General features: G+C 40.2%; 1 protein-coding gene across 1 annotated transcript in view; it reads left to right on the plus strand.

The window, feature by feature from the left end:
- The window catches only part of plekho1a (pleckstrin homology domain containing, family O member 1a), a 29,619-nt gene extending 19,676 nt beyond the window's left edge, over window positions 1-9,943 (plus strand). Inside the window, exons 3-10 of the mRNA XM_008422259.2 lie at window positions 2,144-2,284; window positions 4,333-4,437; window positions 4,512-4,613; window positions 4,689-4,988; window positions 6,083-6,180; window positions 7,765-7,927; window positions 8,001-8,113; window positions 8,745-9,943. Of these exons, the coding sequence (XP_008420481.1) occupies window positions 2,144-2,284; window positions 4,333-4,437; window positions 4,512-4,613; window positions 4,689-4,988; window positions 6,083-6,180; window positions 7,765-7,927; window positions 8,001-8,113; window positions 8,745-9,528 (1,806 nt within the window). The 3' untranslated portion in view covers window positions 9,529-9,943. The remainder of the gene's footprint in view (window positions 1-2,143; window positions 2,285-4,332; window positions 4,438-4,511; window positions 4,614-4,688; window positions 4,989-6,082; window positions 6,181-7,764; window positions 7,928-8,000; window positions 8,114-8,744) is intronic.
- Window positions 9,944-15,160: the final 5,217 nt, after the last annotated feature.

Here is a 15,160-nt window from a genome sequence, read left to right on the forward strand (position 1 = left end):
GTCTGACCACCTCATGGGCCCTCTTTAGAGGAGTTCCCATTCAGGAAATCTGTGCCGCAGCAAGCTGGGCTTCCCCCCATACCTTTGCTCGGTTTTATAAGCTTGATGTCACAGCTCAACCGCTGGCGCATTCAGTGCTCAGCTTGGCGTCAGTGGCTCCAAGCACCCATCAATGACTTATATTGTCAGCAGTCGGTCTTGGGTCTGCGTTGCAATCCGGGAGTCAGGATATTCCCATAGTGAGACACGAAACGAATGCTATGAAAGAGAACTTTAGGTTACTTTCGTAACCCCGGTTCTCTGAGTAGCATGAGTGAGTGTCTCACCTAGCCACCCTCCTTGCTCATTCGTAACGAGGAAGAGGGGGTGAGTTTTTGAATGATCTGTCTGTGCAGGGCCAGTCCTATAAATAGGTAGGGGGTGGGACATGCCCCCTCTCCCGGCCACTGACAGACTTATCCCCAGCCAATCAGGGCTGGTGGAGTGTAATTGGAGCTTCTGATGAGGTCACGCCGAGGGCGTTCCCATAGTGAGACACTCACTCATGCTACTCAGAGAACCGGGGTTACGAAAGTAACCTAAAGTTTTCTTCTTTACATCTTGAACAGACGGTATCATATTTATTTATCTGAATGAAACGAGTCAAAATCTTCAAGCTAATGAGCCAGATGTTCGACCTGAATGTGAAAAATATGAACTGGAATGGAAACAGCTGCTCTTATTTGCGTGAAATAATCAATAATTCAGTTTAAAAAAGCTGTTTTCAATATTATTTATTATTATTAAACATTATAGACGATTGGGTCATGGGTCAAACAGCCCATGACCCAATCATATTTTTAAGAACATCATTAGATTAAACACAATTAAAAACATTTTACCTCCCTGACAGTATAAAAGCTCCGATAACAGCGGATCCACAAGGTGGAGGTTTGGATCGGTTCTTTGGTTCCAGGTTTCTTCATGAAATCGGTGAGCAGCTGGATGGAACCAGATGGTACAATCTGTGGTACAAACACAAACTTATTTCTGTGTCATTGACTGTAAGCTAAACGAGCAGCAGAGACAGATGTGCACGAGTTTCTAAATCAGGAAGAAATGCTTTAAAACACCACTTACTGTGGATTTTTACCTTTTTTTAAGGGGACATACACAAAAATTACTTTTTGCACATTTTTGGATTTCCATTTGAATCTCTGCTCTTTCAAAAAAAATACATCCAGACATTTTTTGGTAATGCGTTAATGTTTTTGGTGTCTGGAATGAGCCGTTTCATAAATGTCCAATTTATTGAGTCACATTTGACAGATACCTCACCGTTACCTAGCAACCTAAGCTGATCTCCAGCACATTTGGTGAGCTGTTTTTACCGCTGTATGTGCTGTACAATGGCTACTGGAAAAGTCAAGTGTTTACCCCTTGCTGGATTCTTGTTGGCTGTGCAGGAGGCTCTACTTCTGCTCTTCAAAGATGTACTTTTGCATAATTGTGTTTGCAAATGCAGTACGTGAGGTTGATTGACAGTACTAAGACCCTCCTCCTGGCTTTGATGGGTTATTTTTGATAGAGAGCAGTGCAGGAAATCTTTTCACTGATTATTGGTTTCAACATGACGACAGTTTTAACAAATATGGAAAAGACAAATTTTGTAAAAGCTACTTATTGCAGCTTTCATATCATGACTGTAACATAAGTTTATTTTTCTAAATAGAAAATAATCCTATCCTGGCCAACTATACATTTTGTCATAAAGTTGACCTGATTTCAAAGTCCAAATAATAAATAAATAAAACGCTCGCCAAACAAGATGGTGGCCTTGGAGGCGCTGGCGTAACTCTGAACTATGGAAACCCAACGACTGCACGTGACAAAAATGCAGATTTTCAAAAAATTTAATCTTCTAAAACCAAAACTTTGATTAAACACTATGACTGATGTATCATCCTTAGGTTTAGCTACATTTTTGGGTGCTTATTTTTGAGTGAAAGTCTCATCATCACTCAGTGTCTCGCTCTGAATTTTAAACTTTACATGGTTCCTTTAATCACAGATTTTGCTGCCCTAGCAGAAGCTGCTGCCAAGCATCTGGATTAAGCAGTGGTGATGTAATCTGAGCGTTTTTTTTCTGTGTTGGTGTTTGCAGGTTAAAGATGAGCGTAAAGCCCAGGAAGTGTTTGACCTGGCTGATTACGAGCGTTCAGAGGAGCTGAGGAAGGCGAAGAGTCGGAGCAAGAAGAACCACAGTCGCTTCACATTGCTGCGCTGCAAGCAGCGAGGAAACACGGTGAGTTCTGCCTGCAGTCACCTGATAACCCGAAAGACTCGGTTCAGCTGGGTAGAAAACCTGCAGCGTTTGTTACATTTTCAGCTGCTGTGGTTCACTTTCACACTGCACTGTGTTAAATGAACCAAAACCTCTAAAAAACCTGTTCCCCTCCCCATCTGTGGGGGCGCTGCACCAAGAACCATTGAAGGAAACGACAGTGACATCTGACAAATACACTGAGCGCAACTTCCTTCTTCACAAAGTGTAAACAAAAATGGAGCGGTGTCAGATTTTAGCGATTGTAGGATTTCTCTTTTGTCTCTTGGTGAAAAACTAAGAGTAACAGAATGGAGGCTTACTTGCAGATCTTATGATGTCGACGCTGCACAGCTCTAATCGTCCGGTTTCAGCCGACCGGTTTCTTCTGCTCAGATTATCTATTGAAAAGGCTTATGAGGGAAATCCACAGGGTTTACTTTGACTTTAAACGTCAGCTGAAATGATTGGAAGATATGTTTTTCCTTATGACCGGACGTATGTTCATCTGTCACTTCCTGATGCCTCCAGTATTTATAAAGCCGCTTTGAAAGTTTTTATTTTGGTTTTTTATGTTAATTTTATTTTAGGTAACTTTTAAGTTTCCTGGAATGTTTTGATTTGTTAAGAAACTTTAAGAGTTCAGACTTTGAAGTAACTCAGGAACCTGAGAAAAGATCAAATGTTAAAGAAGATCCATCCGTCCATCCGTCCATCCGTCCGTCCGTCCGTCCGTCCATCCTCTCTCCTTAACAACAATTTATCATCTTTTCTTCTTTGCATGAAAAGCACCAAACATTATCAGAAATCCTGATTTCAGAACCAACAGATTCCCATTAACCTGCACATAATGACTGCTGAATTGCAGGTTAATTTGTCCTCTACTTCCTGTTTCTGCTCTTTGTGTTTTTTTTGTTTCCTGATCACCAAGGCTTGTGTTGTTTTGCTTCCTCCCTAGTCCTCCACTTTCTGTCCAATTTCACAATGTTTTAGTTGAACAATCCGGTCAGGAACCGGAAAGACCTGTCCACAAGGAGATATGTGAGAATGTTACATCAGCTATTTCATGGGCGGTTAGTCTGCATTTATCCTTTCCAGATGTGAAAACTTCCTACAGTTTGTCCTTTCCATGTGTCTCTGCTCGTCTCCGTCTGTCCTCTGCTTCCGGAGATTATGCCGTCCCAACTGTCCGGCGCAGCCGCCCCATTGGAGCGTTTTGCCCGTCAGGATTGGTGGATCTAAACGTTTATTTCCCTCCCACTCACCCTGAGCTGCTCTGACTGGCCGAGCCCTGACCGTTTTTTCTTTACCCCCTGAAAAAGCTTAATCTGCAGAATCCCATTAGTCCGTGAGTTACAGCAGAATAATCCCTGAAACACTTTCACATGCCAGTCTTCCTGCTTACTCTTTCTTACAGTCGTGCAAACTCTGAACTGAGGCAGAGAAAACGTGACTGAAACGGCTTTCTTGTGTGTAGTAGATTATGTCCGCTTCAGTTTACAGATTAATATTCTGGAAGGTTTTCTAAAAAGTCACTAAATCTACTAGCTAAGAAGGACATGTAGCCTTCGTGTTTGTTAGTACAAGTACTTACTCTGCCAGTCACCAGAACCTTGATATTCACGTGAAGAGTTCGTACGTTCTTTATAAATCCGTTTAAATATTGATCGTATGCGTTCAATGATTCCAAGTCGTGAATCTCCTCCATGTCGTACAAACTCTTCCTGTTCACTAAGCAGTTATTAACTATCTCGTAGTTTGAGGTCAGAGGCAGCTTGTCCACATCGTCTGACATATTTTCCTTCTCAAACAGGTTGGTCCTGACAGTAGCCATTTTGTTCTTTTTCTCTTGTACATTGGTGAAGAGTATCCATGTTTCCTTTTTGTTGGTCTCAAAGCCGTTGGTCCTCTATACATTGTGCTCGCCCTACTAAGATGGAGCGGATTACTTCCGGTTCAGACTGGTGGGAACTATGTACAGGTCACCTTTAAAACATTGGTCATAAAAGATTAAATGTCGTCTTTTCCAGGTTCCTAACCTGGTGTTTCTGGCTGTGAGTCCGGAGGAGAAGGAGTCCTGGATCAACACGCTGAACGTGGCTATAATCAAGGCCAAGAACAGAGTTCTAGATGAGGTCTGACCTGGTCTGTCTAGAGGTTTTTAAGGGTATGAGGTGGAAATGTTGATTTCTTTCCAATGGGCTTTCAGGTGACCATTGAGGAGGACAGCGCTCTGGACCATCTGACCAGAGATCGGGCCAAGATCCCTCACAGCCGCCGGTTGCCAACCAGAGGACACCTCATGGCCGTGGTACAAACATCCCCCATTCCTCCTTCCTGTTATTCTGGATTACCACCTTTCATGAGATCGTCTCTGAAACCTCAGGCCTCCACATCCTCCCACGGCATGCTGACCCTTGACCTGGTTGCCGAGGAGGACGGTTTCTGCCTCGAATATGACGACGATGAATCCTGGGAGGACAGCTTCCGGGTCGACCTGCAGAAAGAGGGCTCCGGAGGTGGGGTCGGGGGTCGTCAGCGGGCAGGAACCGACGTCTCGAAGCTGCGGGTGACGACCAAAGAGCCCAAAGTGAAGACGGGGAGCTTACCGAGAGGCAGCGAGTGCTCCTGGGGCAAACAGTCACCCCTGGACGCCTCCAAAGTCCAAAAGAACCAGCAAGTCCAGGTGAGACACTCGCTGTGTTTCATCCAACTGTCATGAGGTTTTTGAGCGAACTTTGAAAATGTTGTAAAAAGAAAATGTAAGTTTGGTTTGTTTCCATCTACTGGTGTGGAGAAGGCCTGGATGATAAATAAATAGCAATAAATATCGCACAGCATTCTGGGAGATGTAGGCAGAGAGAAGACGATAGCCTCATGACCAGGAAAGCAATGCTGCTGCACTGCAAAAACACAAAATCTTACAAAGTAATTTTTGTTTAGTTTCTAGAGCAAATATCTTAATACACTTGAAATAAGACAAAACTAATATACAAGTAACTTGTCAGCAAGATACATGAGGTTGTTTTAAGTAAATAATTCCTTAATATTGATGAAAAAGTTCTAGTCTTATTGGCATAACAAGACATTTTCCACGCGTTATAAGTGAAATAATCTTCCAATGGAACTAGAACTTTTACCTGGTAAGATTTAGTGTTTTTGCAGTATGGAATCAACTCACTCACTCTTTGGTTACCTAGCAACTCACTCACTCTTTGGTTACCTAGCAACTCACTCACTCTTTGGTTACCTAACTACTCACTCACTCTTTGGTTACCTAGCAACTCACTCACTCTTTGGTTACCTAGCAACTCACTCACTCTTTGGTTACCTAGCAACGACCTGTTGAGTAACTGACAGTAGCTGTTTAAGGTTTCTTCTCCATTGTGTTTCATAACTACTAAAAATAAAAAACAACGCTGTAAAGTGAAAACTGTGGATAAAACGGGGAAGATCACCAGCTTGGCAGGATTTCAGACACTTAAAACAAAAAATATAGACAATTATCGATATTCATGCATGTTGTTTGGAGCAAATCAGCCAGGCTAGCAGGATTCGTTATATGTTGACGCTACGCATGGATGTAAACATCAGGAAGTAGAGGTTTCAGACCAGCATGAACCATCTCACCTGGAAAAACAAGATTTTTTTTTTAGTTGGTGTGTTTCCATTGAGCTAATTTATTTTTGTAATTCCCATTTGTGCGATTTTATGGTCAGTGCATCATCATCTGTGAACGGGTTATGCCACAAACTGCTGATCTGACCTTTGCCCCTTCAGGTTCTTCAGGCCCAGTCTCGAACGCCGCAGCCAGGGAAGAGGTTCAGCATGCAGGGTCGGAGTCGCTGCGCCTCCATGGATGAAGTCCTGTCCTCCAGGTGAAACATCCACAGATTAACCTCTTAATCAGGCTGGAAATTACTAGATTATCATCTTGTAGTGGTTCTTTTCACTGGCTAGAGGCTCTGGATCAAATATTCTGGTAATTTAATTTGATCCACTTTTACAATAACCTAGAGAAATGACAGGTTTTAAACTCAACTCCTTAATCTGGAGGACAAGCAGAGCCTCTGACAAATTATGAGATTAAAGTCGGAATTCTGACTTTAATCTCAAAACTTTGACTTTAATCTCAGAATTCTGATTTTAATTTCTGAAGTCTGGCTTTAATTTCAGTTGCCCTAATCCTCTTCAGTTCCAGATATGTCAGATTTAATAAATTACAGTCACACTGATTTGTTTTTTGTTACGTCTAAATATATTAACCGTTATGCTATCAGGAAGGATATTAGAGATTGTCAATTAATTTTACGGGCACTTTAACAAATCCTGGGATTTTTGACAAACAATTTAACTCATGCAGGAAAAGTGAAATATGAGCACTGAATCTGAAAATAATAAAAAAATCATGGCTCATCAAAGCAACACAAAAACTGTGAGCACAAATTTGATTCCTAGTGTGATCCCTGTTTGTGCTTTTAACTCTGGACTTGGTTTGGTTGCAGATAAGAGAGAGACGCATTTCCACCTCTTCCCTATTTGAATCCCAACTGAGGCGCTACTGTCTGGATTTTGCATATTCTCATTTTGCATGTATTAGGATTTTCACCGGTTATTCCGGTTTACTAACGGAACCACGTGTTAGTGAGTCAGTAACTCTAATTTGGTTGTTCATGGTTGGTCTGTTGACTTAACCTGGATGTTTCTGTAGTTGGAGCTACTGATGGGATTTCTCTAATTGGCTTTACTCTTAATTTTATTGCGTTATCAGATTGACACAGAGACTTTTTCAGCCTTCCTAAATTAAAACATTACAGTATCACATTTTTAATGTAGTTACAGCAGCAAGTCTTTACTGAAGTGTATTTGTATTGCAAAAGCTCAAAATCTTACAGAGTATTTTTAGTCTGATTTCTAGTGTAAATATTTTGAAAAAAGATAAAATTAACTAACAATAAACTTTTCAGTAACATATTGGAGCTTGTTTTATGTAAATAATTCCTTAATATTGATGAAAATGTACTAGTTCCACTGAACAGACGGATTATTTTACTTAAAACGTGAGAAAAATGTTTAAGTGAACTGCTTGTAGAACTAGAACGTGGTTGCTAGGTTACGGGCTGGGCTTGGCTGGGGTTGCTAGGTAACGGTGCAAAGCCAATTGATTGCGGAACTTGTATTTTTCTTAGCGATATTAAGCAATTATTGACTTAAAACAAGCTCCTGTATCTTGCTGAAATGTGTTTGTAAATTAATTTTGTCTGTTAAGATATTATCACTAGAAACTACATAAAAAATACTTGGTAAAATTTTGTTTTTGAAGTGCACATTTCAACCTAATGACCAGAAAAGTAGAACAATCACATAAACTGAAAGTGAACTGATGGACTTCTGGTGCTCTGAACACACAGAAGCTGATAAATGTTTAATAAGAGGATTTAATACTCGATCTGCTCTTCCAGACCAGCAATGATTCGGTCAGAGTTTCGTTCGGCTCTTCGTCGCTGTCCGACCGAAGAGGAGGCGGGCAGCGGCTCCTCCGCCCAGCCTGTCGGCCAGCTGCAGAGCCTCATCGCCCAGAGGATGCAGAGAGCCCAGGAGCTGCTGGAGGAAATGAGGCTGCAGGTCGGACTTCTTCAGAAACCTCYGTCCCTCCAGCTGTAAGCTGTGAAATGATGGTAAATGTCGCTGTTTATAGGAGCTGCAGAAGGCCAAAGCGGAGAGAGAACGAGGCGGCAGCTCAACGTACCTGAAGGGGATCAACTCCCCTCGGCTTCACCACCTCAGGGGCTCAGACTCTCCCCACTCCAGGTTGGCCTCATCGCATTCTGTGACAACTAGAGATTATTTTAGTCTGACAATTAATCGATTAATCAAATAAACAAATTGGTATATTCTACAAATTTTTCATTTAAACACTTGTGCCTTTTCTATACAATATCAGAAATATGTTAAACTATGCAAATAAACAATTCAGTTACTTTTTTAATTAGGAAAATAAATGTTTTATTTCCTAAAATGCAATCTTTAGTGAATTTTAACCAGGTGAATATAAAAACATGCCACTTCAGGAGTTTTGGGTAAAAAATATTTATAGATAAAGGTGTTTTTATCTTACTTGCAAAATGTATAAATATTTTGTGCAGTTTGGTTAAATGACTGCTCTGAGTTTGTTGAGGTTTCCTCCAGCAAATGTCCTTTTTTGAGTCTGTATCTAGTTTACAATTAATTGATTAATCCAATTAATGCAAGCTGTATTTTGTCCAGCTTTGTTAAATTATTGCTCTGAATAGGTTGTTTTTTTTCCAGCATCTAACTTTCTTGAGTCTGTATACTCTAATTTACGATTAATTGATTACTTAGTTGACGATTATTTTTTAAAAATCGCTGAATCTGATTAATCGTTTCAGTCCTAGCTGACAGAGTTTCCTGTCGTCATCAGCAGATCGTCAGGGTCTCCGAGGAGCAGGAGCAGCGACTCGCCTCGCCTCCGGGGCAAAGACTCGCCTCGCCTCAGAGGAAGGGAGTCTCCTCGATCCAAAGCCAAGAAGAACCGCTCCAAAGCCGCCGACTCGCCTCGCTCCAGAGGGTCTCACTCTCCTGCAGCTAAAGCCGCCGACTCCCCTCGCCTGAAGGATCCGAGCGCCTCTCCTCGATTGAAGAGCTCCGACACTCCAAAACCGAAGGGGTCATCGTGTTCCAACAGAAAGGATTATTCTCCTCCACAGAAGACTCCCGAGACGCCGCCATGTTTGAATAGATCCAACTCCTGTCAGGCGGAGGGATCCGGTTCGTTGCAGGGCAGCGAAACTGACTCCCCTCATCTGGGCATCATTAAGGAGAACCAGCAGAACCAAAACTCCCCTGGTCTGCACAGATCCTTCGACTCCGCGCTGCCCAAAACCCCCGACAAGCTCCGCGTCTCTCCTCCTCTGGAGCCGCCCGAAGAGGATCAGGAGGTGGAGAGGCGGCGCGCCGAGGCCGAGCGGCTGCTGGAGGAGGCGGTGTCGTCCTGGAAAGAGGCGCAGGAGGTCCTGCAGGAGGTGAAGGAGCTGCAGAGCCAGACGCTGAGGCGGCAGCGCAGGAGGACCTACGAGAAGATGACGACAGCGGCGGCGGTGGCTTTGCAGCCTGCAGCGACCGCGGCAACCGCAGCCGGAGAGGAGGACGACACTCCGGCCTCCCCGACGTCACCGGAGGACGACGAGGAGTCCGAGACGCCATGACGAGAACAAACATCCTTCAGCACTACTCTGCATGCATACACTGCAAAAAAAACAAAACCTCACCACATTTTTTTGGTCCAGTTTCTAGTGCAAATATCTTAGTGCTCTTGAAATAAGACAAAACTAACTTAAACGTAACATTTCTGCTAGAAATAGAGGCTTGTTTTAAGTAAATAAGTCCTTATAGTTGACCTACTGTGCTTCTTTGAACAGGATAGAATAGATTTATAGGTTATACAAACAGTTCATTGCATGTTTTGCACAAAATCCTTATCAGATAATTAGATTTCAGACTGGCAAGTTTTGCTATTTAGAGTTCCTTCCAGTTGTTTCAGGCCGTTTTGTCACTTTAAATCCCAATAAGCTGCTGCTGGCCACGCCCCCAACTCAATGTTTACACTCTCACTTTAAAATGGCTGCAAACAGATACGCAATCGTACATCTTTGAAAAGCAGAAGTTGAGCCTCCTGCACAACCAACAAGAATGCAGCAAGTGGTTTCTGGATGGTAAGTTAACAAAAAAAAAAACCCTTGTCTTGCAGCCATTGTGCAGCACATAGAGCAATAAAAACAGCAAAGCAAACATCCTTGACCTCAGATTGAGTTGCTAAGCAACGGGCAGTGACTGCTGATTTGTGAGGTTACAGACAGACACCAGGTAAGTGTTTTTTAAGCACTTAGGCTTTTTAGAAGCAGTAAAAACCCAGATTTAAGTTTTTAAAAAATTGCAAAGTGTGAGCTTTGTATAATACGTCCCCTTTAATATTAACAAAAAAGTACTAATTCCACTGATTATTTCACTGATAAGACATTTTCCCATAAGTAAAATAATCTGCCAGTTGAACTAGAACTTTTCTATCAATATTATGTAATTATTTACAATAAAGCTCCTATTTCTTGCTGAAAAGTTACATGTAATTTAGTTTTGTCTTATTTCATGTGTAATAATAAGATATTTGCTCTAGAAACTACACCAGAAATACATGGTAAGATTTTCTGTGTTTGCAGTGTATGCACAAAAAACTAACAACGTTTACACAATTTTTACATTTTTGATCGTATTTCCAAAAAGATTTCAAAATTTTCATTGATTAAGGCAACAAGATGCACGTGACGATAAATGTGGATTATTTAAAAACCAGGGATACGTTTCGTTCCAGGGGATTCATTGACTTTAATCCTGTCTGGCGCTCCGTCGTCACCAAGCAGAAACCCCCTCTCTGCTGTCAGGAGACCTCCATCTGTGGCGGGAGCTCCACATTTAATTTTAATTAACGCAGCTTTAATGGAGAGGAGCTCTTCTGCACCTTCTCTCACGATGCTGCACGGCTTCCTTCTCTGTCTCTGAAGAGAAAATCCTCTCCGTTCATTTAAAACCAAGATGTCAAACCTTTTTATGATGGTCAATGAAGAGCACAAAATGACTTTTTTTTTAAAGAAACGAAATGAACTTCCAATTTCTGCACTGATTTAAAACTTTAACCTGCTTGTTTGCTGATATATCACTGAGTCTTCTTTGTAGCATTTCTTTTAAAAAGTCTTTGAAATCGTTTGATCGCCTGATTTAGTTGTCGCTTAAAGGTGACCTATTATGCTTCCTGGAACAGTTTAGCATAGTTTTATGGGTAAAACCAGCTAACCAATCGTCCTGGAGCTCCACTTGGGTTGCTAGGTGACGGGCAGAACTCAGCTGTGGTTGCTAGGTAACGGCGCAGTGCCCATGGAACGTGGCTCAACAGTTGAGAGAATTTTGAAATGGCTCTTTTGCCAAATACCAAAAAAATATTAACTTCTTACCAGAAATGGGTTGGTGTTTTTTTTAAGCGCTTGGTGTTTTTTAGAAGCAGCTGAAACCCAAATGGAAGTATAAAAATGTATAATAGGTCTCCTTTAATGAGCAGCAGATCTGCTGAAGTTTCCTTCCAGCTTATTATTGATTTTCAAATAATCTCAGTCTTTTCAAGCTGCATCCAAAATCAGGGAGTTTGAAGTTGTAAAAGATGAGCAAAAAAAAAAAAAAAGAAGCAATAATTACTGATTTTTATTATTATTTGTTTGTAATTTCAGGCTGAAAAAGAGCCGCAGACCAGCTCAGATATTATAAACTGCACTATGGACTGAACTTCTTTGTAACAATATTGCTGCAACCAGCTTTTACTGTATGATTGAAAACTGAAATCAGGATTTGATTTGCACATTTGCTGAATATTTGAGGCTGATAGTTGACTTTTTATTAAATCCTCACATAATGTTGGATTTTTTAAAAATAATTAATTTGTCCCTTTAAATTATTTCCCATCAGAACATTAACAAATGTGCTTCTGTTATATAAAGATCATCCAATAGATTTTAATATCAAGAAAAAAAATCAACTGAGTAGATACAAAATGCAGTTTGCAAATAATGATTTCAGTTAGGAAGGGAAGAAAGATAGCCAAACTAACCTGATTCTGTGTGAAAATGTAATTGACCTCAAAAACTAATAACTGGCCACAATTCATCACAATAAAGAAAGAAATTTACATAAATTACTTTTTTCTGTAATCCTACCACATCTTTCAAAATATTAGGTATCATAAAGATACTTTCAAGAAATTTAAAAACATCTTATGATTATGCAACTCTAATGAATTACTAATGAAAACTAACTGTGATGCTTGAACTATTATGTCACATTTTTAAATGTTACACTATTGATATTTAATAACGCTTGTTTAGAGATGAAAAACTGGGTTGTCTACAAGTTCTCAATTTTTTTCCCTCTGAATAATAAGGTATTTTCATACTTCATTTGTAATTTTTATGATGCAGTTGAAGTTAACCCATCTATAAACACACCTCCGGAAATGTTCAAAGACTTGGCGACATGAAAACAATCTTTATATTTGTTGATGTTTCGAAAAACGGTTGTTGTTTATGCTGTTGTTTCCAGATGTTTGTTCATCCGCACAAAAAACTCTGAATATAACGCAAAATACTGTAGTAACTACTCCAGGCCTGTGTGTGGCGCTGTGACGCCACCGCAGAAATACACCAAAGCAGGGAAGAAAGTGTCGTTTGGTTAAATAGACTACAACGTCAAAAAACAACTCATTAAACATGGTTATAGCTGCACTAAAATACAATTTGCGCACGTGAAATGTTGTTTTAAATCCAGTTCACAAACCAGAAACAATAAAAAAAATAATACCTGTATGTTTTTTATGGTTGCATGTAGAGGGCACCAAAAACGGGTAACATTAGCAACAGTTAGCTAGGTAGCTCAAATTATCCGTTCGATTGAAACTTTAGCTAGCTTGCTAGCTAACGGCCGTTAGTCACATTAGGGTCGCTTCACATTAATTTTATTTAGCTGTTACAACATTGATCAAACACTTATCTTAAAAGACAAATTAAAAAATGTCAGCTAACATACGATTTGGCTAAATAACTGCTGTTCCTGATCACTTCTTGATTATTTAATGATACAATGAATAAGTCGAATAAATCTGAACGTACATTTTACAAATTTACAGCAGAATAAATTCCACAGCTTTAAAAGTTCAGTTTTCATTTCAAACATGAAGGATGTTAAGAGCTGCTAATGTTCTGTTAAGGTTGAATATTGTCTCTGTAAAAAGTCACATTTTGTAAGATACAACTTTCTTATTTAAATTTGCAGTGTCGCAATGTTGAACAATTTTTTTCTCCAGTTTGTGAGTTTTTGCACATTTGTCATGAATACTGAGAGCATGGATAAAATAGCACTGACGCTGGCAGAGCTAAATCACATTGTGAGTTATTTGTACTGTGAGATTTTGAGAGGATGTGAAACAACTGTATTGATTTGTAATTTATTTATATGTTTATGCACATTGAAAAAAAAAAGCATTTTCTAGGCAGAATCCAATGCTGTAATCACTGTTTATATAGAAATACGAGTTCCTGCGTGGTTTGCTGATTTTACTTGACTTCAGATATATCTGTTCATGTTTTTTATGCATTATGGGAACACCAAAACAAAAACACTGCTGATTTTCTGTGCAACTATTGCTAATGCAAACTATAATAAGCTAAGCTGCTGGTAAGGTGAGCAGCTTCTCCTGCTTTGTTTTGCTTTAGGTTAGTTTCAACACCATGACGGGTTATTGGAAACTTCTGAGTCAAATCGACTCAAAGCAGGTCGATTCATCTCACCTTACCAGCTGATGATTTTTATTTCTTGTTTAAATAACAATAATAATAAAAAAAACAAGGTTGTTAGACTAATATGTGGATGGTGATGTATGTGTGTGCATTTTGGATTAACTTGTATGAACTTACACGGCTGCAAATTCACAATGCAACTGCAAAGTTGTGAAATAAAATAAAGAAGACTTTGACATTTACTTAAATGATGCCAAAATTCACATTAACTACTTTTTTCTTGTGTTAAAAATAGTTGCAGAAAAATATTTATTTCTTTACAAAACAGTTAAAAGATGTTCTTGTATATTAAGGACACAGAGTCAATATGTGTTTTCAACATTATATTTTTACCTAAATGAAAGAGTTTGACGCCGGATAAACAGTTTTTCTGTGATGGTAAGTTGTTTCTTAGCCATTAACACATTTATTAGATTGGCAGCTCAAAGACCCACCTCCGGGCTCTGATTGGTTGATTTTGGACAGGAGCTGTCCATTTATTCAGACGATAATGGATCTTACCACAGGGTCTACGTTTCATTGGCTAATGCCCATTTGACGTCACAGCGCAGCTATATCACGTGGGTTACCGTCTCACAAACTCATGCTAATGTACATTGTGGACTACCAGACCGACAAAGTTTTTGCGTCGGGACTCGAAAAAAAATGGTTCTCCGTCAGTGGGGTATCTGTACAGGCAATGTCAGGTATCCTGATCATGTTTGTGGAACTAAAATTCACAGATTTTCAAAATCTGAAATGGAAAGCCTTGCTTGGATTAAAGCTTGTGCACGACCACATTTCCAGCTCAACCGCAGCTCAACCGTCGTAGGATCAATAAGAACAAAGGAGTGTCTGCTGGTGTAAGTATTATTGCTTTGCTTTCTTTGTGTTTAGTGAAGGAAAAAAATTAAGTCAATAATAAACACATCCATTATGAAAACCTTTTAGCCAAGTACAGCATAATGGCAGTACCGATACAACTTCTACATCCTGAAGCCTGTCTGTTACATCTTTATGTTAGCTGAACAGATCAATATGCAATGTGTACTGTATCTGACATACATTAAAGATTTTATTTCACCTGAAAAGGCTTTTTACTAAACTGTAATCGTGTTAGCCACGCTAGCACCGAGTATCAGGCCTAGGCACACTAAAACATTTGCAAACAAAAGAAATCAGTCATTTCAAAAGTAACCCTCTAAACCACATATGTCAAAGTCAAGGCCCGCGGGCCACATCCGGCCCGCAAATCAATTATCTATGGCCCCCTGAATGATATTTAATTACTATGAGAACCGGCCCGCAAGCCAGAGCCGCCCGCTCGTGTTTTGCCTGCAAACACTACATTTCCCATAATGCAACGGTAGCCCGCGAAGTGACTACAGCGCGCCCAAACGGCTTCATTATTCATCAGCTCAGAGCCTCACCCCGAACATTGATGAACTTGTACAAAAGATGAGACACC

This window comes from Poecilia reticulata, linkage group LG11 (genome assembly GCF_000633615.1).
Source record: "Poecilia reticulata strain Guanapo linkage group LG11, Guppy_female_1.0+MT, whole genome shotgun sequence".
Classification (NCBI taxonomy): Eukaryota; Metazoa; Chordata; class Actinopteri; order Cyprinodontiformes; family Poeciliidae; genus Poecilia; species Poecilia reticulata.